The 17398-nt window shown below is 43.7% G+C and overlaps 1 protein-coding gene and 1 long non-coding RNA gene across 8 annotated transcripts in view; both read left to right on the top strand.

Moving 5' to 3' along the window:
• The window catches only part of MAP2K4 (mitogen-activated protein kinase kinase 4), a 103871-nt gene extending 94841 nt beyond the window's left edge, over positions 1 to 9030 (top strand). For 3 of the 7 annotated variants that reach the window (XR_010838233.1, XR_009332667.2, XR_010838234.1), the window contains 4 exons: positions 863 to 1011; positions 1142 to 1303; positions 5119 to 5164; positions 6361 to 9030. Coding sequence is in view for 4 of the 7 variants with exons in the window: in XM_059048523.2 (XP_058904506.1) it covers positions 863 to 1011; positions 5119 to 5164; positions 6361 to 6474 (309 nt within the window). In the remaining 3 variants the exon portion in view is untranslated. Of the gene's footprint in view, positions 1 to 862; positions 1012 to 1141; positions 1304 to 5118; positions 5165 to 6360 lie in introns of those variants that run through there. The other 4 variants (XM_059048523.2, XM_059048522.2, XM_067021508.1 and 1 more) reach the window with 2 other exon arrangements.
• Positions 9031 to 11854: 2824 nt separating this feature from the next.
• The window catches only part of LOC136793235 (uncharacterized), a 232932-nt gene continuing 227388 nt past the window's right edge, over positions 11855 to 17398 (top strand). Inside the window, exon 1 of the long non-coding RNA XR_010838235.1 lies at positions 11855 to 12482. This is a non-coding gene — a long non-coding RNA (uncharacterized lncRNA). The remainder of the gene's footprint in view (positions 12483 to 17398) is intronic.

Raw genomic sequence — 17398 nt, 5'->3', positions numbered from 1 at the left:
TTTTAAAAATTATGAGATGTGTGAAATTAACTTCGGAGATCCGAAGTCTTTCACCGTATGATGTATCCTACTGTTTCCTTCTCTTATTAAAACCTGTTCTCAAGAATGAATCTAATGAAGCAGTTCCCATTGCTGTGAATAATCAAGGAGGTTTACTTCTTCCCAAGCGTTTGTATGTTTATCAAAAAGAAACCTCAGCCAAAGGAGTGGATTTGCGCGTGTGTGTGCGTGCCCACCTGCCTGCTTTCCCACAGGCGCATGTGCAAGTGGAGACGGTGCTGAGCTGGAGGAGGCCTCTTCTGGGGAAGAAGGCCCTCCCGTACCACCTTCCTGTCAGAGGACGGCTTTATGATTGCTTGCTCACCTTCCTTTCATTGTGCAAACTGGTACTTCAATATTTGACTAAACTGACAAAGTCACATCTCAGTGGAAGAAGCTCCAAAACCGTCTTCTCAGATAGTGCTCTGTCACATGCCATCTCTGATAAGTTTGGGGTCGCCTGTCAGTGCACGTAAAATGGGGCCATGCTGCAGATTTAAACCTAGTTCTTGGAAAAAGCACAATTTCTCGGTTTCCATTGTCCTCAGAACAGAGTGGGAGAGAGATGAGAATACAGTGCACGAATATGTTTGACCTGTGGCAGATATGGACATACTGTCTTGATTTCTAAATATACCTTCCACTTACCCTTAATAATTTTGAAGATTGCACCTCAACCTGATCTTGATTTGAGTCAAGGCTTTTTCAAGAGTTTTGCTTGGAGTTTAGATTCACAATGTCGCCTTTCCGGTGAGGAGTAATAAGTACTGGATTAATAAGTAATGCCCAGTGTATTTTGCTTTTTCCTCTGTGTTCTCTTTAGTACGAATTGGCCACAGGCCGATTTCCTTATCCAAAGTGGAATAGTGTGTTTGATCAACTAACACAAGTTGTGAAAGGAGACCCACCACAGTTGAGTAATTCTGAGGAAAGGGAATTTTCCCCAAGTTTCATCAACTTTGTCAACTTGTGGTGAGTATTTGATTTATGACTGCTCAAAGACATACGGTGAGAGGACAGTGAGGTAATTACTTAATCTTAGCAACATTGGTACTTTATACTGGGGAAGGGGAGCCTTCTTCATATCGCTCTGTCTTCTCAGCTGGGACTCTGGATCACTGTGGCTACATGGAAGGCTCCAGCTAGCCTGGAGAGGCGTCACTCTCTTATTCTGCTACTCAGGTACTGATGAAAAACAGATGTGGGTGGTGGAGAAGCTGCTGCCTCCAGATTTCTAGTACCTTGTACAAGAAATACAGCCTAGGTGAGATTGATCATCTTATTCTGATGTGGTTCTAACAATGAAATTGTACCAGAATCACTTGGAAGGTTTTACTAAGTTAAGATCCTGCCAGATCAGACTTTCAGGGGTGGCTCTCTGCTTTGACCTGACACATAACCCAGCTGGGTGTATGTAGTACTGTCAGGCCCAAAGCTCGGTTGGTAGAACCATATACTGGCTCACAGAGACCTTATTCCAAGGAACCTTATGCCAATAAGTTTCCTTATTCTAGGAACCTCACGCCTGATATTGTTCACTCCCCTTTTTACAGGTGTGTATGTGTTTGTAGCATGTGAGAATAAATATACACTGATATGGCAACAGCAAAGTCGTTCCTTGTTACCTAAATTTTAAATAAAACCTGTTTTGTTATCATTTGAATATTTTTGATAATTATTCTGTTTATCCAACATGATTTAAAAGTAAGATACATTTATGAGCAAAAAGTCAGAGCATTTTGTATATTCTTCTTTTCATTCTTGAAAATGCTTTTCTTTTTCTTAATTTTTTCTTTCCAGGAATGCTGTTTCTCTCTACTCTTTTAGGTCCTATAAGACTAAGACTTAATGTTTCACGGTCTAGCATTGCCCTCTTTTTGAATATGTAGAAAGCATTTGTTTGACTCCAGTTTTCAAGTCCCTTTCATCTTCTCTAACCAAATTCTACTTTTGTGTTGGTTTTCAGAGGGGAGAAGAATACCTTAAGATTTTTAGATAGAAGAGGGCCATAAGGATGACTCAAATTGGCTGCTTTTTCCTTTTAAAAAACAATCTACTTTTACCAATTTGCACACATATGTACAGTATATAATTGCAAAATGTGATCATTTTATATATTCCACTTTAAAGAAATCTTTGGTTAAAAGAATCTGTGTGAGTCATAGAGCATAATATCTAAAATAATCACCTGGGAACACTCCACCAGGATTGCTTTCTTCTTAATTCCTGATCTCTCTATTGGTTTTGTTATATATATATATATATATATATATTTATATTTATATTTATATTTACGTTTTATTTCTGTGTCCCGTGGTACAAGTTCTTTCCCATAAATAATGGTTATAGACTTGAATCTCACATTGTTTTCCCTGAGTAGGTACATAGTTCCATCTCATTCCAGATCATTAAGGTCTACAGTTGAAGTATTATCTCTTTTTGTGATATGTTCATATCAGCTCTCCACATTTGTCCATTCTCCCTTCTACTATCCCTGAGCATTTTCTGTTATCTAACCTGGATCATTTGGATTCCTATTTGGTTTCCTCATAATCCAGTATCACCTTGTTCCAAGCCATTTTCCTTCTTTTTGTCACAGCTGTATTTTTTTATGATGCATGTCTATCCAATCATTACTTCTTGTTGAAAACTGTTTAGAACGTGCGTTCTTAATGGAGTGCTGTCACCCCCCAAGGGACAAAAATTTGTTCTGGAGAGCCAGAAAATCTTGCATAGTATAATGGTTTGTAGCAGATATGCAGTATTTAATCTTCATGGGAAGGGAGGGTAATAATGAAAAAATGATCAAGAAGCATGAAGTCTAATGCTAAGAAAAGCAACAAATGAAAACCTACCATATAGCTCAAGGAACCCTACCCAGTGCTCTGTGGTGACTAAATGGGAAGGAAATCCAAAAAAGAGGGGATAAATATATACATATTGCTGATTCACTTTTGCTGTACAGTAGAAACTAACACAACATTATAAAGCAACTGTAGTCCAATAAAAATTAATTTTAAAAAAAGAAAGAAAAGTGACAGACTAGAACATAAAGCTGCTTTTAATTGAGATGAGGTTACGGAATAGTCTAAAATACACTTAAAATAAGTATATTTAAGATGCCCAAGGAAGTAAAGGTGTAAGTTTCATTAAAACTGAGGAAGAAGTAAACAGAAATGAAACAGTTTGATATGAAAACTAATTAATTAGAAGGCTTGGAAATGAAAAAACATAGCTATTGATACAAAGATACAAGAGATGTGATGTACTCTGGACTGGAAACACTTGAAGACAGAGTTGGGGAACTGGAGGATGGACTCGAAGGGTTTCCCAGCATGATGTAGACTAATATGTATGAGAAAAAATAGTTAAAAATCAGTGAGAAGAGAATGAATAATTCTAAGATGTATATGATGGAAATGAAAAACAATTCTGAAAGTGGAGAAACAATATTTAAGGAGATAATAGTAGAAAAGATTTGAGAATTGATCTAGGGTGGGTGCTCAGATTTCAGTTAAAGTCTCTGTATCACATAGGAAAAATAAAGGTAAATTTATACGCAAATTCACTGAAGCAAAATTGCAGAACAATGATAAAGTAAGAGTTGGCAGGAAGAGAACTTAGAGTACCTGCAAGAATGAATGAATCAGACTGACAGCAGACGCGTCATCAGCAACACTAGTTGCCAGAAGACAGTGGAGTCATAGCTCCAGAGTGCTGAGGAAAAATAATTATCAACGTCATCCTAAAGTTTTATACATGGGCACTCAATTATCATTCAAAATAAGGAGGAAATATAGATTTTTTTTTTCAGGAAGGGAAAGCCTCAGAGTTTACCATTCATAGATTGTTTTGAAAAGATATATTTGACCAAGAAGAAAAGTAAGCCCAGCAAAAGGGTGTTGCAGGTTGGTTCCCTGGAAAGTAGGCTTTGGGGACAGTAATAAGTGTACAGGAAGTTGGTCAAGTGGCAGGTAGTGATCTTAGGATCAACAAACAGCAAAGGGAGGGAAAGCAGGGTTAGGCAGAAAGGGGAGTTGGGCTGCAGTGCAGCCTCAGCAAAAGCCTCCACCAGCCCTGCAGGAAGCTGCGAAGCCGGGCGGGCCCTCCAAGGGTGACTCGTACGGGAGGAGGGTCTCGGATTTTTATGCCCCTTTGTGGATCAGTCATTAGATACAGGCTGGCGCCAGAAGGCCAAGGTGGCTCTCTTCAACTGATGCCATCCTTTAGAGGCCACAAGGAGTAAGTCCTTCATTCCTAAAGAGGGCACCTGTGTAGCACAGCGAGGCATCCGCTACAGAAGGTGCAGATGTGAAGAACAGCACTGAGTTTAGATATAGGGGACCTGTATTGCCCAGATTCACGTCTGATACTAAAAAAACGCATGTAATTCAGGTTGGAGGAGGGTGGTGATTAACGTACGGTCCAAGATAGATCAGGAAAATACAAACAAAATGAAAGCACTTCTGGCAACATTAATTAGACAAGGTAGAATTCAAGGGGAAAATGTCAGGAGGGCAGAGGTTTTTAATATATCAATATAGTCCTTAGTACTACTGTAAACTTTTGGAACAAAGAACACAGAATTAAGATATAGAGTGCAAAAATGTTTTAGTTCTCAGGATAAGTTTATAAAATTCATATGTAGTTTATCTCCCAGACTAGCTGGATTACAAGTTTCTCTTAGGGTAGTGTCCGTATATATGTGTATATATTTAGAAACACACAGGTACACAGACATATACACTTACAATTTTATACTTATACATGCATTCATACAATTAACTACATAGTATTCTAACATGTAGCTATGCCATGATTTATCCAATTTTCACCAGTTAGCTTGTTTCTAATTTTTCACTAATGCTCCTACATTGAATATGTTAAGGGTAAATCCTTAGATTGCAGATTGCCTGATTTTTTGTGTGTTTTTTATGTTTGGCAGGTTGTCTGCTTTGTGACTTTGTATCTGAAGGAAAAAAACCCTACTTATTTGATTGTAATCCTTTTTCGTGAAAATAAAAGTACTTGGGTAACTGTGTGTCCATTTTAATGATGTTAATTTTTGTGTTATTTTAGCCTTACCAAGGATGAATCCAAAAGGCCAAAGTATAAAGAACTTCTGGTGAGTCTGAGACTTTGGGAACTGGAGATATATCTCCTGAGTCCTGAATCCTCCAGCATGCTGGTTCACTAAGCAAGCAGCCGGCCTCTCTGTCATAGACTGCTTGACCTTAATGAGTGTTGCTAAAGAAGGTTTTAAAGCAAAGAGATTGGGAAAGAGAAAATTTGTAGGTCTGATTTTCCTACTAATTTACTAGCTAGATTCTCATGGAAAATGTTGGCCTTTACATGTTATGAAAACTACCCGAAGGAGCTTGAGCGTTCACTCTGAGGGGCCGTTTCCACTGCGTGGCCTGTGCGTGTGACGCGGCCATAGCGGTTTACTGCGCTTGTTCTGCCTTGATTAAAAGCGCTCACACAGACCGACAGCGTGTGGCCAATTCTCATCTCTTTGAAAGTTCTCACCCTTCCATGGAACTCGGACTTTTTAAGCAGTCTACCGGATCTGGCCTTGGTCTTGGCAGTGAAGAAAGTCCTGTGACCTAAGAATGTGGGAATATTTTAGGAAAAGACCCACTTGTCACACTAGCTTCTGGTTCTCCAAGGATGTTAGGTAGAACTCCAGTCAACCCCAGCACTGACTAAACGTATTTAGTCAGTGTACTTAGCAAAGCTGTGAAAGAAAAAAATCGCTGGGGGTGGAGGACGAAAAAGTGAGTTTGCAAGGCAGATACAGAGCCATAGGCTTTGGAGAGCACAGCGCACAAGCTCATGGGAGAAGTTTCCATTGTGCCTCTTTGGGAGTGGGGGTCAGAAGGGTCGAAACTGAAACCTTTTTGTCAGGTCCTTCTGCTACACGTGGGGATATATGGGAGGTTGGAGTTTATGCCTGTGTCCCACGAGGACTAGCGACCTGGATTCATGCGGTTCTTCTTGGCTCTCAGATGGCGGCGGCGGCTCCAGCTATGTTTTGTGCTGAGGAAGGTACCGTCCTGGTACACAGATAAGTTTCCACACCTCCCAGCCAGGGTGGCTCCTCCGGAGCCTGACACCGTGTCTCGTATCTCAGCGGCTCACACGCGTTAACGCGTCTGCGTGGAGTGCAGACCGCGCTTGCCTTGCTGCAGCCAGTCACAGCTCACCTGGCCGGAGCCTCCAGCTCTGTGCTGGGTCGAAACTGGGAAAAGTGCCGTGTGAGCTCTGATGCGAATATTGATCATTTTTCTTTTCTTTTTCTGTTTTTCAATATTCTTGCAGAAACATCCCTTTATTTTGATGTATGAAGAGCGCGCTGTCGAGGTCGCATGCTATGTTTGTAAAATCCTGGATCAAATGCCAGCTACTCCCAGCTCTCCCATGTATGTCGACTGACATCGCTGCTACGTCAGACTCTAGGCACAAGGGCTGAGAGGAAGCAAGACGTAAAGAATCTTCATCCCGTACCACAGTGTTTTTATTGCTCGCCCAGACACCATGTGCAATAAGATTGGTGTTCGTTTCCATCATGTCTGTATACTCTCGTCACCTAGAACGTGCATCCCTGTAATACCTGAGCACACGCAGTGTCAGTGCCGGTCAGAGAGGCCTCACCCTGCTCTTCCGTGGTGGACGTGTTCATGAAATGTGCAAGTTAGTCTGACCGATTTGTTGACCGTGATTAGATCACATCTTAAATTCATTTCTAGACTCGAAACCTGGAGACGCAGCTACTGGAATGGTGTTTTGTCAGAATTTCAAATACTGGACGGCTGCGGTGACGGATGCGCTGTGTCTGAACACAGACTCGGGCTGGAGTGTGAAGAGCGGGCACGGCCAGCGAGACACGTCGCCTTCTGGAGCTGGGAGCTGGGGGAGGGAGTTACGTTCTTCACCAAGTGCAATAGGTTGACTGAAGTGACGTTCTGTCTCTTTACAGCCACCGTCGATGTCTGGGGACGGATGTACTTAGCCAGATTCCTTCCCTGTTTGAGATACCATGTTAAATCAGAGGGAGTTTATTATCTTTACCAAAAACCACGTTGCGTTCAGAGAGGTGAACGTGGAAAGACTGGGACGGGACAGAGCGTGTTCTTTTCTCCCTCCGCAGAGTCCTCTGCGCCCCACTGCGGAGCCTCGGCAGTCTGCTGCTTGCCGGCGGAGGCGCCCGCCCCAAGGGTTCTCACTCGCAGAACTCGGTGTGCCGCCAGCTGCGCGTTCCGCCTGCCACAGAGCCCCTGGACCGGAAGAAGGAGAAAGTATGCAGGGCAGAGTTTACAGATGTTTTTAGTCCTAGAATCTTATCTGGAACAACTTGTAGCAGCTACATATTCCCCCTTGGTCCCAAGCCTGATACTTCAGCCATCGTAACTCACTAACAGGGAGAAGTAGCTGGTAGCAATGTGCCTTGATTGATTCGATAAAGATTTCTTCTAGGCAGCGAAAGGCCACATCTCAGTTGTCGACACCCCTGGCCCAGGTCTTCAGCCTCTGCGTCTCTTTACCCGCCCGTGTGTGGTCTGTTGCCACCCTGGGACTTCTGCTTAATGCAGTTTTCCGCCTTTTTCTCCTGTATCCGAAACATTTACAATTACCAGGGATGCTCCTTACCAAGGATTTGTAGCCCCCAATCTCTCACATGCTCTGCTTTGAAAAGGCTGAGAAGCACGGGGCCCAGCTGGTGTGGTAGGTGATGGAGGAGCAGCTTTTCTGGAGATGCCACTTGGCCAGAGGCGGATGGTGAAATGGCAGTCTCTTAGGTGAGATCATCACCTGCGAGAGTCTCCAGCAGGTCACCACCAGTTCTTGGAATTGGGAGTCTACAGAAACCAAAAAGCCCCCGAAGAACCCCAGAGTAGTTCTAAGAGGCCACTTAAACCTGCCATCTTCTGCCGTCCTTCCTCCCTTACCCGTGGGCCGGGTCTCCGTGGTTTCACTCTGGCCTCCCTGGCCCCGAGCGTTTGCGTGACAGTTGGTCGGGCGGGCGGCACCGTGAGTGGCCCACGCGCACTGGAGTAGAAAGCTGCCGTGGTCTGAGACGCAGATGGGGCCGCGACGGAACCAAATAGTGGTAGGTGTTGCTGTGTCTCCTCCCAGGTGACGGTCACAAACACTTCTCAACAATAAAGGGAGAATGGTGCTGTTTACAGTTACATCCCTGTAAATTTCAGAATTCACCCGTGGTTCATCGCTCTGGCCCACTTGCCTGGATTTCCTGTTGTCTCCCCCATGGCACCTGAAGCCCAGGCTTCCCGGTGCTCTGCAGGAGGCCCTGACCACACCAAGCCATCATCCTCCACTGTTCCCGGGGACTCCAGAGGAATCTGCGTCTCTGCGGTCAGCCTTCTGTCTGGCTCAGCACAGGGTCACTTGGCCATATGCCAGTGGAGATAGAAGCAATTCTGACTGTCCAGGAGCTAATCTGACCGTTCTGTTGTGTGGATGACCACATAAAAAGGCAATTTTAGTGTATTAATCATAGATTATGATAAACTATAAACTTAAGGGCAAGGAGTTTATTACAATGTATCTTTATTAAAACAAAAGGGTGTATAGTGTTCACAAACTGTGAAAATAGTATAAGAACTGTACATTGTGAGCTCTGGTTATTTTTCTCTTGTACCATAGAAAAATGTATAAAAATTATCAAAAAGCTAATGTGCAGGGATATTGCCTTATTTGTCTGTAAAAATGGAGCTCAGTAACATAACTGCTTCTTGGAGCTTTGGAATATTTTATCCTGTATTCTTGTTTGAATTCTTCCTCTATTTAAGATATATACGTGGGATCGAAGTGTTTATGTAATAGTCCTATCCTTTTGCCTGCAGGTCAGTTGTAATAAATCTAGGATGTGATGACGACTTTGTAATCTGATTCTCTGAAGTCAGACCCTGAGGGGAGACCAAGTAAATTCCATTAAATTATCTGTGCGTTCCACACTGGGGAAAATTCTCTTCTTCTGGAAGTGTGTATGGCTTCTTTCTTTTTCTCCCCCCTTCTTCTGGTTGCTATTTCTCTGCTGCTGCTTCTTGGAGAAAAGCTTTGCTTTCTGTTTGGACAGGCGTGATGACGGGGTCAGTTCAGATGTGTTTCTCTGCTGGTTGCCCTGGCCTGACCCAGCACTTCTTACTGCTGAAGGAGGAGGGTGCCGTGTCACGGTGGAGGGACGGCTTGTAAGAACCCGGCCCGCCTCGGCCCCACCTCTGGCTGCCAGCCTGCTTCCTGCCCCCAGTCCTGTGGCTGCTGGGCAGGCATCAGGTCAGGTGCATTCATTCACGGCTGCCCGAGAGAGGAGGGGGTGGGGAGGAGATTGGCGGGTCAAAGGCCTGCAGAGGTCAGACCTGGGAGCTTTATGGATGGAGGACAGTGGAGATGAGCAGAAAGCCATATAGAGGCCCGGGAACTACCACAGAGAAGAACCTGGAGCTCCAGCCGCGGACTGACCTCTTGTGCTCCCACCCGTCGCTCCTTGACGACGTCCTGACTCATTGAACACAGACTCATCCCGCACCTTACCCGTTTCCTGTGCCTGCTGCTAACCTGCTCTCAGAGGCAGGAGACACCATTACAGAAACAGGTGTGGTAGGTATCGAGCATTGTCCAAGGAAGGGTGTGGCCAGAGGAATCCTGGCCCCTCTGGCTGAGCCTTATCTGCTGGGGGACGGAGACCCCGTGGAGCTTCCAGATCCCAGCCGAGCACCAGCTGTGCGCAAGACAGAGTGTCGTAGGTGGGCCGTGTACGCCGTGCTTCGAGGACACTACCTGTGTTGCTAACCTCAGCTTATCCTGACTGTAGCCTTCCGAGGTCAGGTGGTTGAGGCCCTCTTTAGAGATGAGAGAAAAGGCTCAGAGAAGTGAAGTTCTGGCTCTAATAACAGGGAGGAGAGCTGAAATTCACATCCAACGCTTACCGTAAGAAATTACATTAATTCAAACACTGCCATCAAGAACGTGTTGAGCTGAGCGCCGGGAGATTGAACTATGGGGATAACTCCACTCACAAGCCTTACCAAGGCCTGCTTTGCTGTCTCGAAGTCCGAGGTTCTGGGGCCACACTGGGGCTTAGCGGCCCCTATGAAGGAAGCTGTGTAGAAGGTAGTTACTTAGACCTAACCAGAGAACTGTAGGTCCTAATTCGTAAGCGCACCGTCTGAGAATTCAGCGTAGAAGCCTTGAGGTCCCCGTCGACGTGATGATGTAACGCGGCAGTCACTGAGGCAGGAAAAGGACTTGAGGCGGCTCTTTTGGTAGGAAAGTGCCCTTTCACTTCTTCATTCCATCCATCCGCCTTAGCTGCAGGAGGATAGGTGAGGGACGCGTGAAGTCTTGGAAGTGCCCGGATGCTGGCTGCCCGCCTTGGACGTGCAGAGGTGCTTTGTGTCCCCAGCTCTTAGCCAGAGCCGTATGCTCCAGTCACATGCACAGCACCTGTGCTTGTCACTTGAGATGCAAGGGGTAAAGAACCTAGAAACCGTTGGTCTTGACCTTGCTGGCTCCCTTACATACCTTGTTAACTGGTTCGAGGGAAAATCCAGTCAGCAATGAGAGGCTTCCTCCTGAGGTTGCGCTGTAAGACGGGTGTCGCGGAAGGTTGGTGTTAGACCACGCGGTGTAAGGAATGTCTGCAGTCTGTGAACCGTCTGCTCCCATTACCTTCTGGGGATTTACTACAGACTAAAGGGATGTATTGTTTGGTCTTCTCCATCTTTCAGGTAAATGAACATCCAGGAATGGTCGGTCGTCTCAAACCTTGAAATCACCATATGGGTTAATAATTCAGTGTCCGCAATGACAGTTTTTTTTCTGATGATATGCCAAAGTGTATTTATATTTCTTAAGTGTAAAATGTGATTCTGCTGTTTAAGATTCTCAGTCCATATATAGCACAGCGTAAAGTCAAAATTGAGTCATCATAATGTATCATGAGTCAAATTTCTATCTGCATGTGAAATTTCTCTCTACATACGCGTTTCGCCGAAGAACTGTGAAGGAGGACTTCTAGTTTTTCATAGCACTTGCTGATTTAATAGGAAGACAACGCTTTGAGGTCGAAAGGGTACTGTTTCCTCAGTCTTACAGGGTACCAGTCTTAAATAGTTAGGTAAGTCGCTTAAGGTCATAATCATATAGGGAATTGTACATGGTGCCAAAAGCAAGGAAGGACTTTATCTCATAAGTGCTGGAGAACCAGATGAGATTTTAAGCAAGCAAGTGGTTTGATGTGTTTTGTACTTTGGAAAAATCATTTCAGTGAGTATGTACGCTGGAATGGAAGTGGGGAGATCTAAGACCAATTAAGAAACTTGGAATATTGTAGGCCCGAGTTGGGGGAGGTGAAGGAGTGGAATGGACAGGAGAGGATTTAAGCGACAGCTTGGGGTGGAATTAGCTAACTGGCTCCTGATGAGGGGAAGGAAGGGGGGGGGCGGGAGCCTGGAAGAAAGTTGTTTTCCGGCTTGAGTGCAGAATCTGGGTGCCATTCGCAGCCTTTCATTGTTTACCGAACCTGCTCTGCTCCGCTGTGTTATGCCTTCTTCTTGGTGCTTGAGCTTGTCCCTTCTATTTGTGATTCTTTTCTTCACTTGTCTTTTGAAAGCACCTGCTTCTTCTTTAAGACCTGGGTTAAATGTCCCACCCTCTGGGAAGCCTTTCCCAATTCTGTCCTCTGAGCTCTAATCACTTAAAAACAAAACCAAAAACCAACAATCTCTGTGCAGCATTTAATGGTGTTTCGTTAGTTGTGTCTTTGCTTACTCGTTTGTGGGTTATTGGAGGTCAGTCGGAGTCAGCTTGGCGGCCCAACGGTATCGTCGGCGTGGCCGCTCTTCAGTTCAAAAGGACGCGTAAGCCGGACTTTTTCACACCTGAAGATAGCGTTTCATCCTGTTGAACCTAGATGAGTTTTTCCTAGAACAGTGCGAAGTGAATTGGATTTACGTGTCCATGGCATGTGTCTGCTAAAAGCAAGGAGGTGGACGTGGACTGTAGTTGGTGCAGCACACAGTCAGTCGTTAGCAGCCCAGTCTTAGGTCCTGTGTGAACAGTAGTCAGCTGTCATTGACATGTACTAGGGACGTCTGTTTCTGACAGCTTAAGTACCATTCACAGTACTCCTAACTGGAGTAAACCACACTGGTCATTACAAAATAAAGTTACGTATTTTAAAATGCTTTCCCCAGTTGGCACAAAAGTAAGGAATGTCCGAAGCACCCCCATAAAGAGGAGAAGTAGGAGCTCTTTACCCCAACCTGCTTTCTTCTGTTTCTAGAAAGTAAATCCGCTCTCAAAGCATGAAGAGTTGCTTCAGTTGAGGACAGAAAAAAGTGTTAAGAACTTGCTATGAGCAACTTTTGTTCCTGAAGATGTGAGGGCCTTTTGAGAGTTGTCTAACCAAGTGCCGACAGGTGAGTCTCATGCTGAGAGTTTCTGCTGAACCTCGGTAACCTTGAACTTTTGTGTTTAAAATTATGCAGGGTTGGGCTTCCCTGGTGGCGCAGTGGTTGAGAATCCGCCTGCCGATGCAGGGGACACTGGTTCGTGCCCTGGTCCGGGAAGATCCCACATGCCGCGGAGCGACTGGGCCCGTGAGCCATGGCCGCTAGGCCTGCGCGTCCGGAGCCTGTGCTCCGCAACGGGAGAGGCCACAGCAGTGAGAGGCCCGCATACCAAAAAAAAAAAAAAAAAAAAAAAAAAAATTATGCAGGGTTCAGGGCTTAGGGAGTAAGGTGTGGTGCCTGCCGCCTGTGGGGTATCTACTAGGGAATCCTCCAGGAAGGCTGGGGCTTCAAAGGGCTATGTACAAAGTATAAAGTGGACAAAGAAATCTGCCAAGTGGTGGAAGAGGGAATGGAAACACACGTGCCTTCGTCTTCCTGGACGCAGGAAAATTTTAAAAATCTCCAAGAATCCATAACCACAAGTCAACTTCCATGTGGGTTCATGGTTTGAATTCACACTACTTCTGTGGTCCAAAAACCCGAGCAGAGAGTTTAAACGGACCTAGGTTAGTATCGTCCCCAGGTGCTTGGCAGAAGCAAATCAAAACCATCTTTGGAGGAGCTCTCCTTCAACCCGGGTTCAAAGGATTACCACAGGTAAGGCTCGAAGGAAAATGAATACCTCACAGTCAAAAACCACAGAGACACAAACAAGATGCTGAATGAGAGCCAGCAGAGACCACAAGCCGTAACAGGGACTTAGCAGATGAAGAGTATAAAATAAATGTTTAATATGTTGAAGAAATCAAGTGGGAAGCTCGAAAATATGAGCCCAGGAATAAGAGACTATTAAGTCTATTAAGAAGAAGTGAAAGTGGTCAAATGAAACTTCTCTAATTGAACAACGTAGAGATTGAAGTAACAGTGGTGCGGTGGGGACTGTGCTTCCTTCCTCCCCCACCCCACCCCACCCCACCCACCCACCCACAATCTATTCTCCTCCCCTTCCTTTTAGCAGTAAAAACGCAAGCTTTATCTGGCCATATGGTTGCCTAGCTAGTGACTATTTCCCCCCTCACTTTTATGTAGAGGATTGGTTATTAACTAATAGGAATATAATGAACACTTGTGAAAATATAAGTCATAGCTCTTAACAATAGCCTGTATCTGACCACGCAGTTTACGTATTGTCACATTTCCCTGCTTTTCCTGACACGAGGTAATTAATCCTCCTCCCGAATCCCCCTGGTGGTCATTCACTTGCTTTCCTCTTTGTTTTATCTTTTTTTTTCTCCCTCCCTCCCTTCCTTCCTTTCTTCCATAGGTAGGTAGGTAGGTAGGTAGGTAGATAGATAGATCGATCAAGCATATTTTGAGTTTAGGTCTTAAATTTTGTCAAAAAGTCATGCTGTCTATACTATTGTAGGATTTTTCCTCTTAATATCCTATTACCTCCATATTGCATTTTAATTGCTGTATAATATTCCATTGCATTAAAAATGGATTATTCTCCCATTCATGGGCATTTTGGTTATTTCCAGATTTTTCTAGAGTGAACAGTACCACTATGAATATTCTTGTCCATGTGTCCTGCTTCACAAGTGACAAAATTTCCTTTGGGTGCTTGAGTCAAATTGTGGCATCAGAAAGCATGCATTGAATGTTCAATACCAAACTGTTTTCCAAGTAATTGCACTAATTTTCTTTCGCAACATTTGGTACTTCAGACTTAATTTTTTCCAATTGAAGACGTTTAAAGGGTATCCCACTGTGACCTTGATAGGACTTTCCCTAATCACTAATGATGAGATGCCTATATACACATTTATTAGCCAGATAGGTGTCCTCATTCATGTCTCTGCTCAGTTTCTCATTAGGTTATTTATGCTTTATTGATTGATTTTTAAATCAATCAATAAAGCATAAATCCCACTTGGAATTGATTTTTGTAAATGGTGTGGAGGTAGAAATACAATTTCAACTTTTCCAGGTGATAGTCATTTTTTTCAGCTGCATTTATTAAACAATCCTTTTCCTTCCATACCGATCAGACATTCCATCATTAGCGTATAAAAAAGCTTCAAACATGCGTGGGATTTTAGGCTTTCAATTTTTTCCCATTGGTCACTTTGTCTCTCCCTCACCAATACCACATTGTCTTTACTACTTACTGCTCCATCATAAACCCTTATATCTGATATCTCCTCCTGCTCTTCTTTTTTAACAGGTGTCTTGCCTATTCTTGACCTTTCCACCTCTATATACATTAAAAAAACTCTATTGAGCTATAATTCTCATACGATACAAAGAGGAATCAGTACTTCGTTCCTCTTTATGGCTGAATAATATTCTACCACATTTTGTTTATCCATTTAAAGTGTACCATTCAGTGAGTTTTAGCATATTCACTGATCTGTGCGACCATCACCGCAGTCAATTTTAGAACATTTTCACCACCACAAAAACACCCCTACCCTTGAGCTATGACCCCCAACCAACTCCCTCCCTGCCTCAGCCCTAAACAACTGCCAATCTACTTTCTGTCTCTCTGGAGATTCCCTACTCCGGAGTGGAATGCCATAACGTGGACTTGCATGACTGGCTCCTTAGCATGTTTTCAGGGTTTATCCAAGTTCATCCAAGTAGCACGGTATCAGTATTTTATTCCTCTTCATGTCTCAATAACAGTCCACTGTATGTGTCTACCACATTTTGTTTATCCACTGATTTGCTGAACGTTTGTGTTGTTTCTGCCTTTCGGCTACTACGAATAGCGCAGCTGTAAGTCTTTGTGTGGATGTATGTTTCTATTTCTCTCACGCATATACCTACAAGTGGATTTGCCGGGTCCTATGGCAAACTGTGTAATCGTTTGAGAAACTGCCAGACTGTCTTCCAAGACGGCTGCACCATTTCACATTCCCACTGGCCATGCATGAGAATTTCGATTTCTCCACATCCTTTATATTTCCCCTAAGAATTTTACGGTTTTAACTTTTAAATCGGTCAAACGGTTTTTGACGCATTTGATACAGTCATCACTCATGGTGGGAGGGAAGAGTCCAACTTCATTCTTCTGTGTGTGGCTCTTCAGATGTCCTGGCATCACCTGCTGAAGAGACTGTTCTTTCTCCCACTGAATAGACTTGGGTTTGCCAAAGATATATAGGTTTATTTCTGGACTCTCCATTTTATTCCGTTTTCCTGTATGTCTCTATGTCTTATGCCAGTACCACCCTACTTGCTTATCATCGCTTCGTGGCAAGTTTTGAAACCGGGAAGTATGTGTCGTCCTACTTGGTTGTTCTTTTTCAGGGTTGTTTGACTATTCTGGATCACTTGAGATTCCGTATGGATTCCAGGACCAGCCTTTCAGTTTCTGCAAAGAGGTCAGCCAGGATTCTTACCGGGATTGTGCTGAATCTGTAGATCAGCATGGGGGTCAGTTTAGCATGTTAACAGTGTTGTGTCTTCCGACCCATGAACACAGGGTGTTTTTCCATTTATTTAGCTCTTCTTAAATGTTTTTCATCCATGTTGTATAGTTTTCAGGATATAAGATTGGCACTTCTTTTATTAAATTTATTCCGGAGTATTTTTGATGCCATTGTGAACAGAATTGTTTTCTTAATTTCATATTTAGATTGTTAGTGCAAGTGTATAGGAAGACAGATGATTTTTTTTGTGAGATCTTGTTGTATCCTGTAACTTTGCTGAACTCATGTATTAGTTTTAATAGATTTTTGTAGATTCCTTTGGGTTTTCTGTATACAAGGTCATAATCATCTGCAAATAGACATAGTTGCACTTCCTCGTTTTCAGTCTGGATGACTCTTGTTTCTTTTCTTTGTCTAATCTCCCTGGCCAGACTCTCCGGTACAGTCAGAGCCATCAGGGAGCAGATGTTTTCAGTGCCGCATGCGCACTGCAGCCTCTGTCTCCAGAGCAGGGGATGGAGAAAGGGAGCCCACCCCTCTTGGTCAGACTCACCTGGGACTTGGCCTCCGACACCGGTGGCCGGAGGCAGCAGGAGCACCTTTGGGGGAGAAAGTCGTCTATCTGGGAGCGGGGAAGAGGGGCCTGTGGTTTTGGCTGCAGTGGAGGCTTCTCCTTGTCGAACTGAGACAGGGAGAGCCAGCAGGTCTTGGTTCAAATACCACAGACTGACTTTTCTTACTGAATTTTTGTAGGTTTTCTTGAATAGATGTTGGTTTGTTCTTTGCCTTTAGGACCATTTGCAGAGGCTTAAAATTTTTTAAAAAAATTTTGTTTTCACCAGTTTCGCTGGGGAGGGGTCAGTGGAGCCCTTCTTAATGTTATGGCAGACATTGATCCTCTTCTCTCTCATTTTAGAATAATCTCATCAAGCTCTTTGAAAATTCTGTTTCAATTTTTATTGGAATTGCAATGAATGTATAGATCAGTCATTCTCTAACTTCAGCATGTAACAGAATCACCTTGGAGGGATTGTTAAACCAGGAATTGCTGGGCCTCACCCCTAGAGTTTCTGATTGTTGGTTTGGGGCGGGGCCTCAAAATTTGCATTTTTAATAAGCTCCCAGGTCCATGAACCATACTTTGAGAACCGCTGCTGTACATCACTTGGGGAAGCATTGACATGTTTACCGTATTATGCCCTCCTATCATAAGCATGATGTATCTTTCCATTTATTTAAATCTTTAATATCTCAATAAAATCGTGTTTTCTGTAGAGGTCTAGCACATTTTAGTAAGATTATTACTAGGTAATTTATATTATCTGGTATTATAATATGATCTACTCTTTATATTTTTTACTTGTATATAGAAATTAATTGAATTTTGATACATGAATCTTACATCCATCACATCGCAAAACTCCCCCTTTTTTCTCTGATAAGTGG

This window comes from Kogia breviceps, chromosome 19 (assembly GCF_026419965.1).
Source record: "Kogia breviceps isolate mKogBre1 chromosome 19, mKogBre1 haplotype 1, whole genome shotgun sequence".
Lineage (NCBI taxonomy): Eukaryota > Metazoa > Chordata > Mammalia > Artiodactyla > Physeteridae > Kogia > Kogia breviceps.
Note: the sequence above shows the minus strand (reverse complement) of the source record. Positions and strands in the feature narration are given on the sequence as shown.